Source organism: Stegodyphus dumicola, chromosome 1, assembly GCF_044657685.1.
Source record: "Stegodyphus dumicola isolate Sdum_Otavi_A_Nest chromosome 1, ASM4465768v1".
NCBI lineage: Eukaryota > Metazoa > Arthropoda > Arachnida > Araneae > Eresidae > Stegodyphus > Stegodyphus dumicola.
Window position 1 is genome coordinate 202,288,997 of NC_140768.1, and position 20,129 is coordinate 202,309,125.

Consider the following 20,129-nt stretch of genomic DNA (forward strand, 5'->3'; position numbering starts at 1 on the left):
CGAACTTTAAATCAAACACAAAGAAACTATTCCGCGACCGAGAGAGAGGCACTTGCAGTTCTGTTAGCAGTGCAAAAGTTCCGAGTCTATTTTGGAAAGGCGCCGATAACAGTATATTCTGATCATGCGGCGGTAACTAGATTGTACTCAGGGAAAAATTTATCCCCAAGGTTAATAAGATGGGCACTCAAGCTGCAAGAATATAATCTGGTAATCAAGCATACCCCCGGAAAGGAAAATATCGTAGCAGATGCCCTATCACGAATTAAATTAGACGAACAGGGTAATACCGTAAAAGTTGCAATGCTTACAGCGTGTACAATAAATTCCCGAGAAACTGTAATAACAGAACTGGGTAAGGATCCTGAGTTTGGAAGTATTTATGAGTATTTGAAGGATCCTGAAAATTTTAGCCACCAAGATATTGTGGCGATAAGAAATAGGGCGGCCCATTACGAACTAATAGATGGTCTATTATTTTATACAAAAACTACGAATTCCAACAACGAATTTCGACCTGTTATCCCAGCTAGTCTTAGATTAAATATCCTGCAAGAGCTCCATGACAGCCCTTTAGCTTCTCATGCTGGTATTCGAAAAACTACTCAACGCGTACGCGAGGCAGTCTACTTTCCTGAACTGCAAAAGTTAACAAGGGCGTATGTCCAGTCCTGCCCAACATGTCAAGCCGTTAATTATATTAATTTCCGCCCGGCCGGGTTTCTAAATAGTATTAAATCCGAGTTTCCAAATGAAATAATTGGCATCGATTTATTGGGCCCTTTCCAAAAAGTCAGTTAAATAAAAGTCGCTATCTCCTTGTTATGGTTGATCATTTTAGTAAATGGACCGAAATTGTTCCCTTAAAACGAGCCTCCGCGAAATTAGTTACTGATTCTATTTTAAATAAATATATTTTAAAATACGGGGCGCCCCTAAAAGTTATATCGGATAATGGTCCTCAATTTGTAAGTAATATATTTGAAGACATGTGCCAAAAACTGGGCATACGTCATTTAAAAATGGTCCCGTATCGGCCGCAATCAAATATAGCGGAACGGGTCAACAGAAATATAGTGAAAATTATCCGTAGTTATGTTAAAAATTTTCATAAAAGCTGGGATAACTATGTCAATGAATTTGCTTTCGCCCTTAGGACCGCAAAACATGATACAACGGGAAAAACTCCTGCTGAGTTATTTCTAGGCAGAAAGATTATAACACCGTTAGATAAACTATTTTATGTGCAACAAAGAGCCCCAGAATTTAAAATGGGTGATATAGAAAAACTAATAAAAGAAGCAAAAAAGAATACGGAAGTAGCACAAAGAAAACAGAAATTGTATTATGACTTGAAACGACGGGGAGTAACTTATAAAGTAGGGGATGAAGTACTAAAAATTAAGCATTCACTTTCTTCAGCACCAGAAGATAAAACTGCCAAATGTTTTCCACGATTTGAAGGACCATATGTTATAGAAAAAATAACTCACGCTGTTGTAGTGTTAAAGGCCAGAAATGGTGAAACCTGTTCCGCAAATATTGATCAAATTAAGCCCTACTTCGATCGTAATAAAATGCAAATCTTTTCAGATCTTTTGCAGGATCCGGCACGGCAGACACCGCAGGTACAAGTTCCAGAGGTGGGAAAACGACAAGTACAAGGGCAAGCCAATGAGAGACAGAAGCAAGTGAAAAGAAAATTGCCCCGCGGAAAAATTGAAGGTAAAAAGAAAAAGAAGCCGTTCCACCGTCCAGAAAACAGAGTTCACGAACACCCCTAGAATGAAGAAGGGAGAAGGACGACGTATGTGAAGAGGACCAGGAGAAAAGACGGCATATATAACCCGGCTTTAAAACGGAGGATCGACTCATCCGACAGAACTCTCCGCAGCAAAAGTCGCCGAACTGCGGAAGGGCCATCAGCGGCGGAGGAAAAAGTACAAGAAAAATTTGAACGGCCAACAACGAGGTCCAAGCAGGATCACGACAGAAGTTTCCCGGTTCCGCAAAGACCAGCTGCCTTCAAACGGCCAAGACCACAAGCAGAGGGGAAAAGGAAGGTGTTCAAGGGTGGCCGTACTGGTGAAAAACGGAAGCTTCCAGAGGAAAGCACTGAAGGGCGAGCCCGTACAAGAAGGAGGATAAACCAGGCTACGGTCTGCAGTACCTTTAAAGACTGGGCCCAGAAAAAGATGTCCGAATATTACAAAGATCTCTGGAAGGAACCAGAATTGAATAAAGCTCCTGTTTAGATGCAGTACAGATGAAAAAAAAAAAAAGATTGTTGTAGATCCTGGGAGCTGCTATTGTAACAAATTTCTTTCTTTTAAATTTTCTAGTTTCTAACGAAGTTATGATTGTAAAAGGTTGGCCTCGCGTTATATTCTAGAGCTAAAAGTTTTCAACAAGGTCGTTTTAGACCTCAGTTTCAAACTAATTAACTCTGGCGGGAAGTATGTAAGGATCTTAAGTTTTACTAACGTTTATTTTATTTTAAATCTTTACTATCACTTCTTATTTTCTACTTCCGGCCAGAATTATAAGCGTGAAGGTTTTTATGCAAAGTTTGTCTGGCGAACGCCAAGTATTTAAATGTGGCCTTTTTGCCAAGCGAAAGAGAGGAAGCAGTGAGTTCGAAGCAGGCCGCTTACCTTAGAAGTTACGCAGTTGCTATTTGCCTTCCAGGCCAGAGGTTTTAATCCTCTTAATAAATTAAACGTATTGTAGTGTTCACAGTCTCTGTGCTACATACGCTTCCTGTTATTATAAGGCCAATCTTCCACGTGTGTTATTCTAAAGTTAAATTAGAGTTTAGTTTTATTTTTTATACCTTTTACGTTAGACCCCGAGTGGAGGGTCATTGTATTCCGAAGTACGGAAGTCATTGTATATAAAGAAAAATAAAGGGTTTTGTATACCCTTCGTCTGTATCCTGTCTACTTACTACAATTAGTGAACATAGCTTTAGTAAGCTCTCTGTTCCTAGTCAGGTCATTGTATGTTTCCGAAGAAGGTTAGAAGAAACATTGAACCTGATACTACTTCTTTTAGGAAATAATATTTTAAATCTGAACTAATAGAAAATTTCAAACAAGCAATTTTCTCTTGCAATTTTCATGCATTATATTGGTGTAAATAAGTAAAAAATACTAAAATATTGAAAAACGAATTTTTGAAAGTTTCGTTTAAAATTCTAAATTGTGCTGCTTTTTTAAAATCATAGAGGAGTATTATAGAACAATTTCTATAAAGGAATTTTATTTCAATTATATTTCATAATACATCATAGTGATAAACACTTTCGATTCCTTAATTTTTATGCATTTAATTCTAATATTAAAATTGTATTTAACCGTAATAATTAATTTTGCTTGTATTTTATAGTGATTATTTTTTAAATTTATTATTAGTTCTGCATGAGATTTTTTTTTATTTACTGTTAATTTAATTTATTAGCTCGAAGCGGCATTTTGGCGCTGTTTCACTATAAATGTCCGTGTCTCCTTGCAAATTGCTGTTACCAAATATTATCGCCCTGTATTATATTTAAAGAAATTAAATAATGAAGAATTTGCATGAATACATGCATGTTTCTCGCACTGTGAGAAAAACGACGGTATCTAGGGCCCTCAGATTTTGAATAATGTAATCCTCCACCCGAACATGGGCATCTCGACGGTCGAATTTCGAATTTGTTTTAATCTATTTCATATTTTGTAAAACTTTAACGAATTTTTGATTAACAAACTCAACGAGTTCAAAGCGAGCAATGGTAACACTGTACGGAAAATAACTTTTTTTATCTCCAGTGCAGAAATTCTAAAGATATGCTGTTTTCAAATGTATGTGGTTTACAGGCGAAGAACGTGATATTCAATAAATATACACAAGACGTTAAAAAAGGTTCCTTTTGGACGTAATATAAAATATTTTATTTTGTCTTTTTTCCCCCTTCATTACACTCAAATTTTGTGCTCCGAATTTTATAAATTACTAAAATAAATAATCAATTTAATCATGATATAATCAAATAAATAATTGTTTTGCAATGTTATTATAGTTTTGAAAATCACTGCCTGAAAATGTTCATTAAATTTTTTTAAAAAAAAATATCAGATCTTGTTTAATTTTACCTTATTTATTTCAAAGCATCACGTACTATCAATCTTATTTAATTTCACTTTATTTTTACGCAAAATTAATTTTATAAATTTGATGCTTAGAGTTTTTAAGGTTTACCAAAGTAAAGATGTTTGTACAAGAATTACGTGTTAAAAAAATGCGCGAAATACAGTAAAAAGTGCTTTAATGAGATATAATAAATCCTATTTGAAAACAACTGTGACTTTCATAATCTCATCAGTATACAACGTATCACATTTAATAATTGAAAGCAGTTAGGTGATACAAACGCCAGAGGTTTCAGTGTTAAAGTAAACCAGATCGTCCCTACCCTTTCTTGCGGACATGTCGGTGACGCGCGCCTACTGGTTTAGTCTATCTCTTATAAGGTCCATGTGTGGTAGGTGATGACGGATACAAAGTTTTCGGATTCCATCTTTCATACTGCTACCGATGAAAATTGAGATAAAATTCACCCATTTTTATGATTTATTTTTTGAATTAAAGGATCTAGTAAAGTTCGTCAATATTAAATGATTTAAATTTAAACCTCAAACTATGCTTTACGATTGCTGCTCCAATTTTTTCCTTCAAATTTCCTTCCTCTACCATATTTAATGAGATCAATAGTTCTCAAACTAGCTCTTTCACCATTACTAGAAGATCATACCATCATTCTTTTTATAACTTGAAAAATACATATGTACACTGCGAAAAAAAATGGGAGAGTTCTATATCTCCCGTTCTACTGGGCCGATTGAAAAAATTCAAATTGCGTTTTTAATGTCTCGAAAACGCGACTTAAGATATATATGAGATTTATATATAGTATTGTTCTAACATAGGTATTTTGACACGCAATCGGACTTTTTCTGAAATAACATACCAATGGTTTTTCATATTCGATTCTACGACTCAAATTATGCCTAGATATTAAATTTTTTTAAAATTTGGTGCGAAATTTACGGAGAAATTCAAAAATTTATCTTGTCACAATTTTTTCAGCTTTCGCCAAAAATAATTCACTTGGCGAACTTCTTGAAATACGGCAATCAATTTTCCTTTCCCTTCCAATATGCCGGAGCGGAGAAAAAGGCACCTCGTTCCTACCTTTTTACACTGTGCATGAGCGGAAGAAAAAGACACTCCGTTTCTACTTCCAAATAATTTTAACAAAGTGTCTAAACCACATTTGATGTTTTATCGCTTTCAACAAATATGCCAAATTTCAAAACGCACCAATATATAAATTCACGTATATCTTCGAACATTTTGAATAAAAACAGTAATCTTTTTGCATGCATGCTTAGAAATACGCCTACTTTAAGATGATGATAAACATTTTACAGATTATAATACAAAAATGTTTTTGAAAAATTCATAAAAATTATTTTAAAATTCAAATTTTAAAAAAATTCATAAAAATGAGTGAATTTTATTTGGAGTGAACGTAAATTTCAAAATTTGAAAGGAAGAATCAAATAAATTTAATAAAAAAGAGAGATTAATAAATATATACTTATTTAGTAACATTGAGAGCTAATTTTTTAAAAACTACTCGTGTGATATTACGAAGAACTTATAAAAAATCCATTCTCCTTTGGTTTGGGGTCCAGAGCACTCGGTCTTAAGCCGTTCTCTTACCTCCCATGGTGACTTTTGGCTAGATCCACCCACTGCCTGATATTGAGACTCTCATTTGGTTTTCCAGTCCGTATAGTGCCGACTCAGGAGGAGCACGTATGACACTATTATGATTCCCTGAAGTATCGGTGGATAATTTTTGTTAACTTCTGTAAACATTACCATTTGCTGAAATAAATATTTAAATTGCATTTTATTTGAGTTGTTACTGAAATTTCAGCACAGCGCAGAATTAGTTGTGATGACAATAATTAACCCTTGCAATATAAAATTAGTATAATTAGTTAAAAACTTATCAGTTTGTATCTAGGAAAGTTATTTCCTTATAATTAAAAGTTAACTAAACAACTTTACACTATAAGTTAATTTTCTTGGTTTTAGAATATGATTGGCTTAAGAAACTTCCAAAATTAGTGATGTATAAGGCTGGCTCTTGAACTATGAAAAATAATTTCTTGTAGTTTTTCACATCACTGGAAACTAATTTTGTTATTTATTAGTTTAAGTCTGGCCTGTGTAACTAGGAAAAATATTTTACGTATTAAAAGAATAGCATTGGAAGGTGGGAAAATTAATTGAATTATTATAAACTTGAGCCCAGAGAGTAAAGAAAAATCAAACAATCATGTTTACCTATATTTCATTACTGCATGGCGAATATCTGGTATCCGGATAGAGAAGATTATTTTGTTAAATGCTGATTATGTATGATGGTTTACCTATTTTTGTGTGGTAGCGTAAAAAAACATAAAGAGATAATTTATATTTCTCATAACATCACCATCAATGGGCTGTTGCCTGAGAAATGTAAAATCATAGCTTGTTTCCGAGCTAACTAATGAACAATTTAGCAAGGCCAAAAAGACTTAAGTTAAAAAAATTGTCTTTGCATACTTATTATCGATTTATTAAAAATTTATTCTTCAAACTGCATTCATATTTCGCAAGATGGGCAGAGGCCATTTTTTCCTTCTTGGCTTTCCAAAGTTTAAGATTCTTTAAAATATTTTACCCAAGTACTATCTTTTTCAAAATTGTTCAGGAGTTAGCTCAAATAGGCCATGATTTTTACATTTCTTGGGGCACCAGCTTAAATGTCAGAAGAACTTAAATTGCTTTATAATGCATTTTCTTCCACCGCATTTCTTCTTGTTGTAACTGGAAGCAGTTTCGACACGTATTCGTGCGGTCCAGAGATCCCGGCGAGAGCATCGAGAATTTTACACGGTCGTCCACCCCTAGAACCTAATGATTCTACAACCTTTTTATATCTTTTATGGTACTTTAGTTTTTTTTTAAGTCTATATATATCACTTTTCGAAGTTTTATACGATGAATGTATTCACTGCTTTGCTCATTTATGTTCTACTTCTCTGTTTCAACGAAACATAAATTTAAATTTCCTATTTATTTTTCTTATATATATATATATACAGGTAGAGAGAAAGAACACATTAATAAACTTTTAATGAAGAGTCCGGACTAGCAAGAAAGGTATTCCCACATTACATTTTGTGCATGATTTTTTTTCATTGTCCTATATAGTATAATATTAATTATTTACTTTACATTATTCACTCAATTTTTTAAATCTGCTAAATTAAATGATTTCATACAATGATTAGATTCCCATATTCTTGAGGATGACAAGAACGGAAAGAATTTAAAAGAAGCCCTTTGGCATCGCACAAAAACTAAGATCCTTCATTTAACCTCCATATACCCTTGCGCATACCGATTCACAGAAAGTTGATGCCAGACACAAAGCGCGAGATACTTATTGTGCCTTTCGAATTTACTCAATCGGTAACTAATTCACAAGCTGAGCAAGTTAAGAAATATATATACACTGCGCAAAAATATAAATAAATGAATTAAATTAAAGTGGGGGGGGACACTTCAATATCTCCCGTTCTACTGGGCCCCGATTGACGAAATTCAGATTCAGTTTTTCATGTCTCGAAAGCGCGACTTAAGATATATCTTAGATTTGTATATAACATTTTCTAATATAGGTATTTTGATACAAAATCGAACTTTTTCTGAAATGACATAGTCATTTTTTTTATATTTCGATTCTACGACTCAAATTATGCCTAAATATTAAATTTTGTAAAATTTGGTGTGAAATTTACGGAGATATTCAGAAACCTATCTTGACGCATTTTTTTTCAGTTTGCGATAATAATAATTCATTTGGGGAGCTTCTTAATATATGGCAACCTATTTTTCCTTCCCTTTTTGCATTATGCATGAGCGGAAAAAAAGCGACATCGCTCCTGTTTTCAAATAATTTTAAACAAAGTGCCTAAAACACATTTGATGTTATTAACGCTTTCAACAAATATGCCAAATTTCAAAACGCGCCAAAATGTGAATTCACGTATATCTTAGGAACTTTTGAATAAAATCAGTTATGCTTCGAAATACATCTACTTTAAAATGATGGTAAAAATTTTATAGATTATAATTCAAAATGTTTTTCGAAAATTTTATAGAATTTTTTTAAAAATACAAATTTTAAAAATAAATCATAAAAAAATTTGGCGAATTTTACTTGGAATGAACCTAAATTTCGAAATGTGAAATTAAGAAACAAATAAGTTTAATAAAAAAAGAGAGATTAATAAATACAAACCAAAAGTCAATTAACATTGAGAAGCCAAAAGTTTTTAAAAACTGCTCGTGCGAATTTTTACAAAACTTGGCAGTTTGGCATAATTTGAGTCGTAAAATCGGAATATGGAAACAATTTGCGTATGATATCAGAAAAATTCCGATTTTGAGCCAAAATACTTATATTAGAGGAACGCCGTATATAAGTCTAATACATATCCTAATTCGCGCTTTCAAGGCACGAAAATCCCAATTTGAATTTTGTCAATCGTCCCAGTAAAAGGGGAGATATACGACTGTCCCTCTTTTTTTCCCCGCAGTGTATATTGGAAGATCTTTTTCTTTTTTTCTAATTATAATATTTTTCAATTTTATTATTGTTTAAAACATTAACTCAAAAAAAGAAAACAGAAATTTTATTGTTAATTCTTGCAATAATGGCTAAAAGCTCATGAAAAATCATCGTTAAAACAGAGTTGCTGAATGTGCAGGAATATGCATCTAAAAAAAAAGGCATATCACTCTGAAATTAGATAAATATTGAAGTTCGGAATTTGAAGAATCAAAACATTTAAGTTATTCCAGACTTTTTACATTCAGAAATGTTTATGATTATTAAAATGCTAGAGATATCATTTTTGCTTAAATTATTGCAACTTAAAACAACTGCAAGAAAATAGGCGAAATAGATTTCAATATCCTATTTTACCAAAAATATTTTGAAATTATTTCCTAAAATTTATCATGAGCTTGGAACAGATATTTCCCTGATGGTTAAAAATTCGACAAGAATCCTGCTGTGGACTGCTGTCGACTGCTTCCTGTGTTTTTATTTATGGGGAATATTTTCTTGAACGTAAAATTAAATTATCTGCTTTCTGTGTATTTATTTATGGTGAATATTTTCTTGAACGTAAAATTAAATTACAAACTCATGTTTCAATCTTCTCTGCTGTGTATATACCTATTTATTCATCTTTAATCCGATATTAAACATGAAAATGCCCTAAATGAAGTTAGAATTTCTGTTTACAGTGAAACCACAATGACGACAGTGAATAAGTTTCATACAAAATGCATAACTGCTACTAAAATCAAATCTCTTATAGAAAGAAAATAAAAAAATTTTTTTAAATGTAAAAGATTTCAGATTTTACCTTACTCCCAAAGCGTCCTCTTTTACAAACACATACACATTTCGAAAGCCTTGCTGTTTAATATGCATCGAGAATGATGTTTACAAGATGACAAAGGTGTATGGAATTTAAGATATTATAAGAAGATAGGTTTGGTGTATTTAATTATGGCAAAGCACACGAGGGCTATCTGCCTAAAGGGAGGGATGCCTTTCGTGGAGGACTTTCTAAGAGAAACCGGCTCGTATACACGTTACACATGGGGAAAACCACGAAAACGCCCATGCAGCCAGCCCGTTCGCGGGATTCGAACCTCAGACCGAACTACCAGTGTTCAGCGTCTTTACAGCTCGGCCGCTATAAGAAGATAGAGAAATGATTAGTTTTTTTTAAAAGTATTTGCAGATCAAGGAGGATATCTATTTTACTCGCTTTAAGTTTAAAAGAATTGCATGTATCTGCGGCCATAAGCTTCCAGGTCCATTTTATAATCTCTTCATTTGCGATGTTTTAAAATATACTCAAAAGTCAAATAGATATATAGATTTTCGAAAATTATTTTGTAAACTACAGGCAAACAGAAAATTAAGTATCATAATGAGTACTTTACTTTCAAATTAATTTAAAATGGGGAACTCTTATCTTTCTTTTGTCGTTACTGTGTAACGTAATACTCTATGAAAACAGAAATTGCTAGGTTATGAAATTTCGAATATTTAAGATACTGGAGATATCTATTCTAAAGTTGAGGAAAGTTTCATTTTCTTGCTAAACACATGTATCTTAGTTCTTAAAATACTCAGGCCAAAATAGTCCTTTTTAGGCAAGTTTTCAAAATATATCAGGGAGAAATACTATGTTCGCTCGTGCATATGATTTACCATAACCATTCCAAAATTATATCAATGCAGTAAGAAATTATAAGTAGTAATTCATTTAATAATAATGAAAAGAGCATGCAAAATGCATTTGAAAGAATAAATGGTAATACATTCAACAAAAATTGCGTTAGACGTTAGTTAAATATATATACTTTTTATATAGTTAAATATATAAAAAGTTAAATATATATACTCTTGTTAGTTAAATATATATACTCTTGAAAGTTAAATATTTATACTCTTGTTAAAGTTAAATATATATACTTATGCCAAATTAGAAAATCTGATATGGACACCATTTTATACGTCCTATTAAATTATACATATATTTTTCTGCACTTCATTTAAATTTATTTCCTCGAATTATTCTAACTTAATTAACGGATCCATTAAGGCAAGTTGAAAATGACATTAAAAACTGCAAAATTTGAAATTAAATATCTCGGTCAATTTTTGCCGGGAGTCAAACTTCTAATTTTATTTTTTCATAATGTATATAAAACTTTCCTAAATATAGTATATGAATCAGGAGACAGCATTAAAAATTAATTTTTGTTATTTGTCGATAAATATTATTTTTTCAATATATTTTCATTACAAAAACAAATATTTTCGTTATTTAAAAGCCGGCTAAGGTTTTGGATAGATATATGCACATGCTTGGTACTGTCGATTGCAATAAAAAAAAGGTTCACAACTAGATGTTATAGATACACAATTTCAATAATTTCTACGGGTAATCGTTTTTATACATACGTACATATATACATACATACGTACGTACATACATACCTTTAGATACATATACGTACATACTCACAAACATCACGAAAGAAAAAGTCAATTTTGAATCAGTTTTAAATTCATTTTACAGTTCATATTAGGAAAAAAAGAGTCTTTGATTTTGTCTATAAGTACAGACGTCAAGCAAAAACAATTATCCACTTGGTTTCGGGAGCGATCAAAATGGAGATTTTTGTTGAAATATGATACCCGGAATGTTTCACTCTTACAATATTTCCTTTAGTTTGTGTGGTAAAATAAAAAACCAAGACTGCTTCCATTAATGTTTGAAGACTACTAATGGATGCATGCGTCATACATACATATTCCAAATTTATTTAAAATTTTCGTAAATATAAAGTGTGCTTATTCTTTTACGTTATTTAAGGGAGAATGTTCTGACAACTCAGAGGAGATTTAGCTATTAAAAACTGAAATAATATCTAGTATTAGTTATAAAGTAAATCCTTATTATTAAATAAAATTTAGCTTCAGTTCAGGCTCTGGCAATTGTTTTCACATGCCTTTTTTGAACATAAAAGTTCTTAAACAAAAAGTACCAAAATATTAAAAACGTGTATTTTGATTTGATAGTTAAAAATTTATTTTGATAAATAGTTAAAATTGAAAAATGGAATATATAAAAAAGTGCAGTTTGTATGCTGCAAAATTTCTACAGAATTTCATCATTATTTTCTGTTTTATTTTAGTTGCAGATATGCACAAGAAACAGAAGTTTTCCAGTCGGTATATCATAGGGTGTTAGAAACGTATTTTGATTAGAGCACTTAAAGTAAAAAGTAACGCAAATTATTATTTTAAAAAATATTATTAAATTTTTTAAAAAAATTCTTATTAAAAAATAACACAAATTGTTATTTAAGAAAATTATTATTAAAAATTTAAAAAAATTATTATTAAAAATTAACACAAATGTGTTACAAAATGTTAGTAATTAAATATAAAACACTTTATAAATGATTCATTTTTTTAAGTAGATGAGCGATGAACTTTGTACAATACTCAATATACGTATATAAAAGAGTTTACGGATCCTCAATTGGCAGGTGTTCTCATGTTGCTTATTTGTAAAGTACAGGATTCTATTGTTAACCGAAAACAATAACTCCTTTTTGATATCCTAAAAAACATTCTCCTTTTGAATGAGATCCCTTTTATTTTACACAGGACGTTGAAATATAGATAGAGCAAATCATTAAATATTTTAAATATTTAGTCAAAAAGATATGCTTATTAAAATATCAAAGATTTCAAAATATGCATTGTTGTCTGAGAAAGAACGAATAAAGTTAGAAAAAGTATGTATACAAAAAAGCTCCCAATATAAATATTACGGAAAGCTTTCTTCATTATCATTATACTTTGTAGAAGATTATATATATATATAAACCAGGATTTTGTGTTCTACCCAGTATACAAGGTGTTAAAAACTTATTTTGTTGATATGGCTCATCTTAGAAAATAACACGCGATGCAAAATGCTCTTAAGAAGTCGGGAAAAATTGGGAAGTCTTTTAAAGGATTAACTTAAGGTTGCCCTGAGCGATGCACTTTTATGTTATAAAATATTAATTCAATCCCTTTTTCATATTCGATATAACAACTACGTCTGCTTGATATCTTATCACATTTTTTTTTCTAAACAAAAAACCATAATACCGTTGTGGAGGTGTATGAAAGCTTATTTTCCTAGCTATCCAAACAAGAGGTGTTTGGATTACTAGAACTCTTGATATCTGCAGTTCGGATAACTGGAAGTGCATTGTATTAAATTAAGTTAAATAAATATATTCTTTTTTGCTTACCGACTGCACTGTCAGTGGCTGTCCATAGTCTCTTCCCCCCTTGATTCCAAATCCCCATCTTTGCTGAGAATCAGCCCTCTTCAGGGATATCAAGAACGGTCGTTGGTAAGCCATCTCTAATGAAACAGAACTCTTCAAAAATTTGCTCTGGCAAGTATATCGTTCAGAAATTTAAATTTAAAAAAAACTCGTTCGTTCGTCGTACAGTCACCCTTCTGGATTAGTTATCGTTTGCGGGCTGGCTGACTCTTCGACTATATTTGACTCTTTTTGAGTCAGATTCGAACCTTGGGAACACGTGTTTAGGTTTGCTGCAGGGAGGGAAGGAAAAAGAGCTCGCGCCAATTCCGCGCGCCAAGACAAGAACAAAGATAAACAAAGGGGAAGATCTTCGTCGGAAGTAAAGTTATTAAAAATAGTAACTCTGTCGCATCTGTCATAATTTTTGGCGGTCGGTTATTGGCGCAAGGTTAGAGGGGTAATTCTTGAATACTTCCATTATTGGGTTCTAGCAGATAGTGCTCAGATGAACGACTTTTTGATAAGTAAATAAACTTTTTTATTATATTATATTCATGGGCTTTTCTGTACACACAATGAGTCTATAAAGTTTTAGGACTAATTTTTCAATAAATTCCAGTAAACTGCAAAACGATAATTGACAACATTTATTTTTTCTCAACTTGTTTTTCCTAAATATCGTCTGCTTATAGACAGAAGTTTCTTCGTTTGCATTGATTTAATGAATATCTGCTATCATGGATTGTAAATCTAAACAAACAGTAGCAATAAAGTTTTTCTGTAAAGCGGAAAAAACACCATAAGAGACATCTGAAATGTTACTTAAAGCTAAGCTGCACGGATCATTATTACTATCCAATATTTTTCGTTGGCACGGAATATTTTGTGAAGGATGGGTAAATATTGATGATGAATCCGGAAATAGTCTCTTTTCTCAAACTCGGATGAATGAAGACATCATTGCAGAGATCCGTGGTTTGGCAAAAGCGTTGCTCATTTTTTCAATCTCTCTTGCGCTCAAAATAACCTAATGTCTCTACAGTGGCGCCCGAACTAAAAGGGTGGTTTATGATGATTCTCAGCACCCAGGATTTGGCGATTGGGTCCCCTAAAAACCCCAGTCGCCCTTTAAAAGGGGGAGTCTATAAGGTATTTCTCCCGCCTTCCTAGCCTGACTTCGTGGTGTGGCGATCTGTACGCTGGGCACGTATTCCAGACGTTCATCAGCTGGTTCTCGGCGAAGGCGGTGCTCATTTTTTCAATCTATCTTGCTTCCGAAATAGCCTAATGTCTCTATAGTCTGTTCTATTCAAATAATGGCTGATGAGACACTACTTAGAATAACTATCGTGGAAGATCTAGAAAGAAGAAAATTTTGCTCTGTTTTGCCTTTCACGAGTTGACTGCAGGATAGAAAGATGATCGAACTTCTTCCTGTCTATTATTTGATCTGGCTTGTAGTCATTAATCTTGATTTAGCCTTTTTAGTCATTAAGCCTTTTCTAGTAAAAGAAATGTTCCACTTTTCTCAACCTCCCTTTATTCGCTACATCTGCAGCCTACTCTCCGTTCCGGAAAATGAAGTCTTACTTACTTCAAAAGTCTTTATTTTAATAACATTAAAACATTTAGAAAACTTAACTACTATTCTGAGCAATGAGATCTACGAAGAAATCAAGTAGCTCCTTAAAATTGCCTGGCGTTGTATGAAGTTATAGGGATTGTAAATCGAAGGTTAAGAAGTAAGAATGTCATTTCCTTCAAAATTTTATTCTGTACTAACTTAGTTCTAAAATTTAATTGACACACTGTGTATTATTGGGATTAGAAACGTCCTCAGTGAAGGCACTCCAAAATTTTTCAGTTACTTTAAATTAACATGAATTTATCATTCAGCTTAGATAGGACAACTGTTGCCACAGTGCGAGACATAATTATATACCTTCCGCTTATTTAGCCAATTCTCATGATATTGCCATTCAGCGCAACAAAAGAATTTTGATTTATTTTTTAATTTGATGATTCTATAGCTGCTTCTTCTAAATCTTATATTAAAAATCTTATTCTTCTATAAATTAAAAATCCGAATTATTTAAGAACAATAAACGCGCGTCCTACTAAATTCTTTTTTAGCATTTTTTGATAATATGTATAATTAATATTAATTAGAATACATTTGTTTTTAATTGCGACCATCTGATAGCTTTTATAAATGTTATTAGCAGGGTTACTGAAGTTAGTAAAAGATGTTTCGATCGACCTATAATTACGAGCCAGAGACAGAATCATTTGAAATTTTCAAATAAACCACAGTTGAGAAATTAAAGGATTCTGAAGTATGTAGTGTATTTAATTTCAATAATGCAGTTCATAAAAATTATCAGCAGGATGTATAATAAATTTAACATACTTTCATTCAAATCTGTTAATTATATTTGTAAAAGATTGTGAACTATTAAAATATGTGTTTATTCTTTTATTTTTTTTTTTAACAAATCGTTCAGTTTGTCAATCACCAACAGACTGATTATGTTTGAAAAGTAAACTAAAATGTCTTCCGTCGCTTGGATTGGCACCAGTCTGAAAACTGATTGTTTACTAAACAGCAGAAAAGGTAAAATAAAGATCTTCTATGTCAAGCAATAGCAACACTATAGTCTGTTACTTTAGAAGGGGCTTTTCAAGATCTTTTCACTTCCTTCATTTTCGATCGTAGCACGTGTTGCCATCATCGTATAACAGTTATTTTCTTTACTTCGAATATGACTTAATTCATGTCAACTGAGCTTTAATCTCTAAGCTTTCCACGGAATTAGGAAAAAATTACAGAACTCGACTATCTATCGCTACCATGGTTACGAGGCAGCTCGGAAAGGAATGACCTAGAAGTGCTTATTCTAAAGTGATATTTTGAATGTATCATAAATGCATAGTAGTATGACGTTCAAACATTTTGACGGACTGTTCTAAAAGTATTTCTAACATCAAAATTTATTAAGGAGCACTGCAATCTGATTTAAAGAAATGCCAAAAGCTTCCAAATTTTCCTGTTTTTGAATTCTTTTAGAATTTTTCTTGTAAATTACCTATTTTGGTAATGGAATTTATCCAAGATTCGTGGGATGAGGCAACACTAAACGAGATTAGGAGCTGCTTTGAAAAGGCAGAATTCATGTAATACAGTCTCATCATTATCACAGAAGCTGTTAAGATGATACAATCAAAAATAGAATGAAATTTCATAAACTTGGCAATATTAAGATTATGCACAGTAAACATTCAGTTATCCGGATTTTAATTATACGGACTCCAGATTTTGAAAATCAGATATCTGAATTACTTTCCTTTTTTACTTCCTTGTACGAAATAATGGAAGTATTATAATCTCGAAAATTTCGGGTATCATATATGAACAACATAGCCCTTTTCACCCCTCTCAAATCCATATGAACGATGTTTCTGCGTGACATCTGTACGTACGGACTGTAAAAAGGACTCGTTTTTCCAAAGCGGATTGTAAAATGGAATTAAAATGGACTCAGAAGAGATTATTTTCTTGACGTCTGTACGTACATATGTATGTATCTCGTATAACTCAAAAGCGAGTAATTGCAGAACGTTGAAATTTTCTATGTGGGACTCCTTTAGCATCTAGTTATGCACCTCCCTTTTTCGTTACAATCGGCGGTATACGTATATAAATATCTACATATATTCCTACTCTGTGCTTTAAAAGTGATCGAATATTGTTCTTATGTTCCGGTTAAAGTTTTTATGCCTTTAGTTAATCTGCTCGCAATAGTTGCATAATTATAAACAATTTGAATTGGCGCTAAGCCTAACTGTGCCACCATTTGTTTACATTTGGAAATCTTAGCAGAACAGTCAGTTATGTAAGCTGGTGCACCAACTTCGTTGTCTGCCCTGTCGGACCAAAGTTAACTTTCAGTTTTGCGCACCGAAACTTTTATCTTCCTTCCCGCTGGCCGAATTCCTTGTTTTTATGCAGAAACTCTAATATTAATCATAAAAATTGTTTCTTGACTGTTTTTAACTGTATTCGGTGTATTAGGATTTTCTGTACTTTACAATTTTTAATGAAGGTGTTTTGAGTTTTTATGTATTTTTGCCTTGCCGCGAAGTGGAAACTTAATCGATTGAATTAGAAGTATATCTCTAATGATTCAAGAAAGTACGTTTAAATGAATTGCAGAGTTTTTCCTGCACAAACTGATGAGCTCACTGAAAACCTTACATAACGTTGGAAAGATACATATATGACGAAAATTGCGGGCTTAAAACATTTGCCTTAGCAATTTGCCTTTTCTGAATGTAGCAATTTGCCTTTGCAAAGCGTAGCATTGTAAAGGATCAATAACAAAATAGGCGGGAAGTGCACTCAAGCACTTTGCAGAGCGCAGAGGGATAGACAATAGAAACACCAATCACATAACACCATGTGCAAATTATTGTTTGCGGAAAACCTTTAATACGAAGTGTGGAAAGATTGTTTCTTCAATCAGGTGTTCGAACGTGCTAATAAGATGATGCTTAGAGGGAAATTATAAAGCTTTTATCTTGAATTGGAAAAATGCTACCGAAGCAGTGCAAGTTTATCGGCGAAATCATAAGGTAAGACAAAGCCCACGTTCGGTGAAAACCGTACAAGATTCGGTAAAAAAATCTGAAGAAACTGGATCCACAAGACAGACTGTGATCCACAAGATTGCATACTGCAGGATATGTTGCCCGCAGTTTGGATGTACCGAAAAGCACAGTCAGCAAACCTCTGCGCTCTGTACTGCGGATGTTCCTTAACGATTCCAAATATCGCGCCCTGGAAGAGAGCAACAGCGTATGTACCCTGCAAGTTTTTTCCTTGTCAGATATGATGAAAATAACAGGTGGTCGTTGCGGATATTATGGATGGATGAGGCACATTTCTTCTTACTTGGGAACTCCAAGAACTGCGTTTACTGGACTGACAAAATTCTCACGATGGGGCCTTTACACTAAGCTAAAATGACTGCGTGGTGCAGCATCACAAGCACATTCGTTTTCGGTCCCTACTTCTTTTAAGAGATCGTTTCCACTGGCATGCAAATGTGGACTGTCACAAGAGTTTGGTTACAAATTTCAGAATTTCAGCAGCAAAATGTCGTTAACGACATATTATGGATGCAAGATGGGGTTTCTCCGCCCGCCGCCACTCGCCACACGTGTACCACAAATGTTGCAACTGCACTTTTTGGAAATAGAGTCGTCTCCCGTAATTATGCGATTTCGCGGCCACCAAGATCTCTCGACCTCATTCCGATGGATTTCTGGTTCTGGGGTTACCTGAAATCTAAGGCTTACATGTCAAATGTAAGTGTGATTATGTGATTACTGCAAAGCCTCGAGGGATGCCTTCGTGGAAGACTTTCTAAGGGAAACTGACTGGTTAGACATACGGAAAACCATGAAAACACCCATGTAGTCAGCCCATTCGCGGGATTCGAACCTTGGACCGATTTTACAGTTCAGCCGCTGGCGGGCCCATCAAACTTACAAGATCTGTCAGAATTGAAAGATACCATAAAACATGAAGATATACAGATTCCTCCCGTGATGTATGTTCAGCACTGTCGTCAACAGTTTCCCACATGCAGTGCGTTATCTTCTGCTTTGGTGGTCACTTTGAAAACTTGTAATCCCAATAAAAGTCTTTTTCTCACTCCTCTTTTGTGTTATTGGTCCTTTACAATGCTCTTCTTTGCAAATATTTCAAATATTTTAGGTTGACAATTGTCATCGTACAGGTATCGTTCCAGCGCCGTTTATGGTTTAATGTAGGGATCTCTTTGTCCAAGAAAAAAGGTGTTCGAAATTTTTCAAATTTTTTTCGTTGCAGATGTAACCGTGAGAGCTCCTTTGTTTTAAATCTTCACAATCTCCAGCGCATAGCTCCAAATAACAATACATAAAATTTCATTTCAACTGGTTGGGTGGATAGGCCTCTAGAGGTTCCTATATCGGAGCAGTTTTCTATGACCACCCTGTATTAATATTTCTTCATCTTTTTTTTTAATTTAAAAGGATAAATGCTTCATTGGGATGCAAACTCTAATGTGAAATTTTCAGATTCCTTTTTGGGGGAAAGGGAGCTGGAAACATCAAAACGTAATAACTCTCTTTCCAGGAAGCTCACAAAAGCACTTACACCGAAAGAATGCTATTAATTTTTGCACACATATTGATTTATTGTAAAATGTAGCAGCATATAGAAATAGCTGAAATTTTTCTCGAGTGCTTTTAAATTTATCTTTTGTGCATCAATTATATTAAACTTGAATCCAAAATCTTATTACGTGACTTAAATTAATAAATTCAACAAGTTAGGGAAATGGCCGATTTTTCAAATCATAAAGTTCGACGCATAGAGAAAAACATTGCGTCATTTTGTTCGAGCGGCTAAGAGAGCGAGAGCATTTGGTTAAAAAAAGTCTCGATGATAACGAAGTCAACAAACGTAACAAGAAAGTTCTCTTTAATAGATAATTGACGACCCTCTTTAGTAATTAAATGTGGTCTTCCTTTGATGTTAATTTCGGTGCGATAAATTCATCATATGATGAATGAAACGATTCTGTAATACGATCGTAATATTGCTGTGTAGCTAAATTTTTGGTGCGGAATAATTAATCCAAAAATTCTGAAACACAATATTTAATCATTCTTCCAAAAACTAATTTGAACGTCAAGTACAATTTTTCATTTTTTATGCAAGTCTCTAAGTAACACGTTCACGTGTTAAAGTCACAATCTACATAAAAACAGAGACTTCTCCTAAACTCCTGAGAAAATATTTATATTCAAAAATTCAGATTTGCATTATCAACTCTACAAATAAGGTGAAAAGATTTAGTTAAGCAGACTTAATCTGGAACCTAAAACAAACTTACGCGATGTTGAATGATAACACGTGGAAGATCAGGCTAAATTAATGTAACTAACATAGTCACTTACAATTTTAAATAATGTTTCAATAAATTTAATTGGCAATTAAAATCAATCGGAGCCAGAAGCCATTATTCTAAATCACTAAACTGGGAATA

At 33.0% G+C, this 20,129-nt stretch overlaps 1 protein-coding gene across 2 annotated transcripts in view; it reads right to left on the reverse strand.

Moving 5' to 3' along the window:
* Positions 1-13,278, reverse strand: part of LOC118181592 (uncharacterized) — a 124,879-nt gene extending 111,601 nt beyond the window's left edge. Inside the window, exon 1 of one of the 2 annotated variants that reach the window (XM_085824825.1) lies at positions 13,012-13,278. In XM_085824825.1, the coding sequence (XP_085680951.1) occupies positions 13,012-13,125 (114 nt within the window). In that variant the 5' untranslated portion in view covers positions 13,126-13,278. The remainder of the gene's footprint in view (positions 1-13,011) is intronic. The other variant, XM_085824820.1, reaches the window with a different exon arrangement.
* Between the last annotated feature and the right edge of the window lie 6,851 nt (positions 13,279-20,129).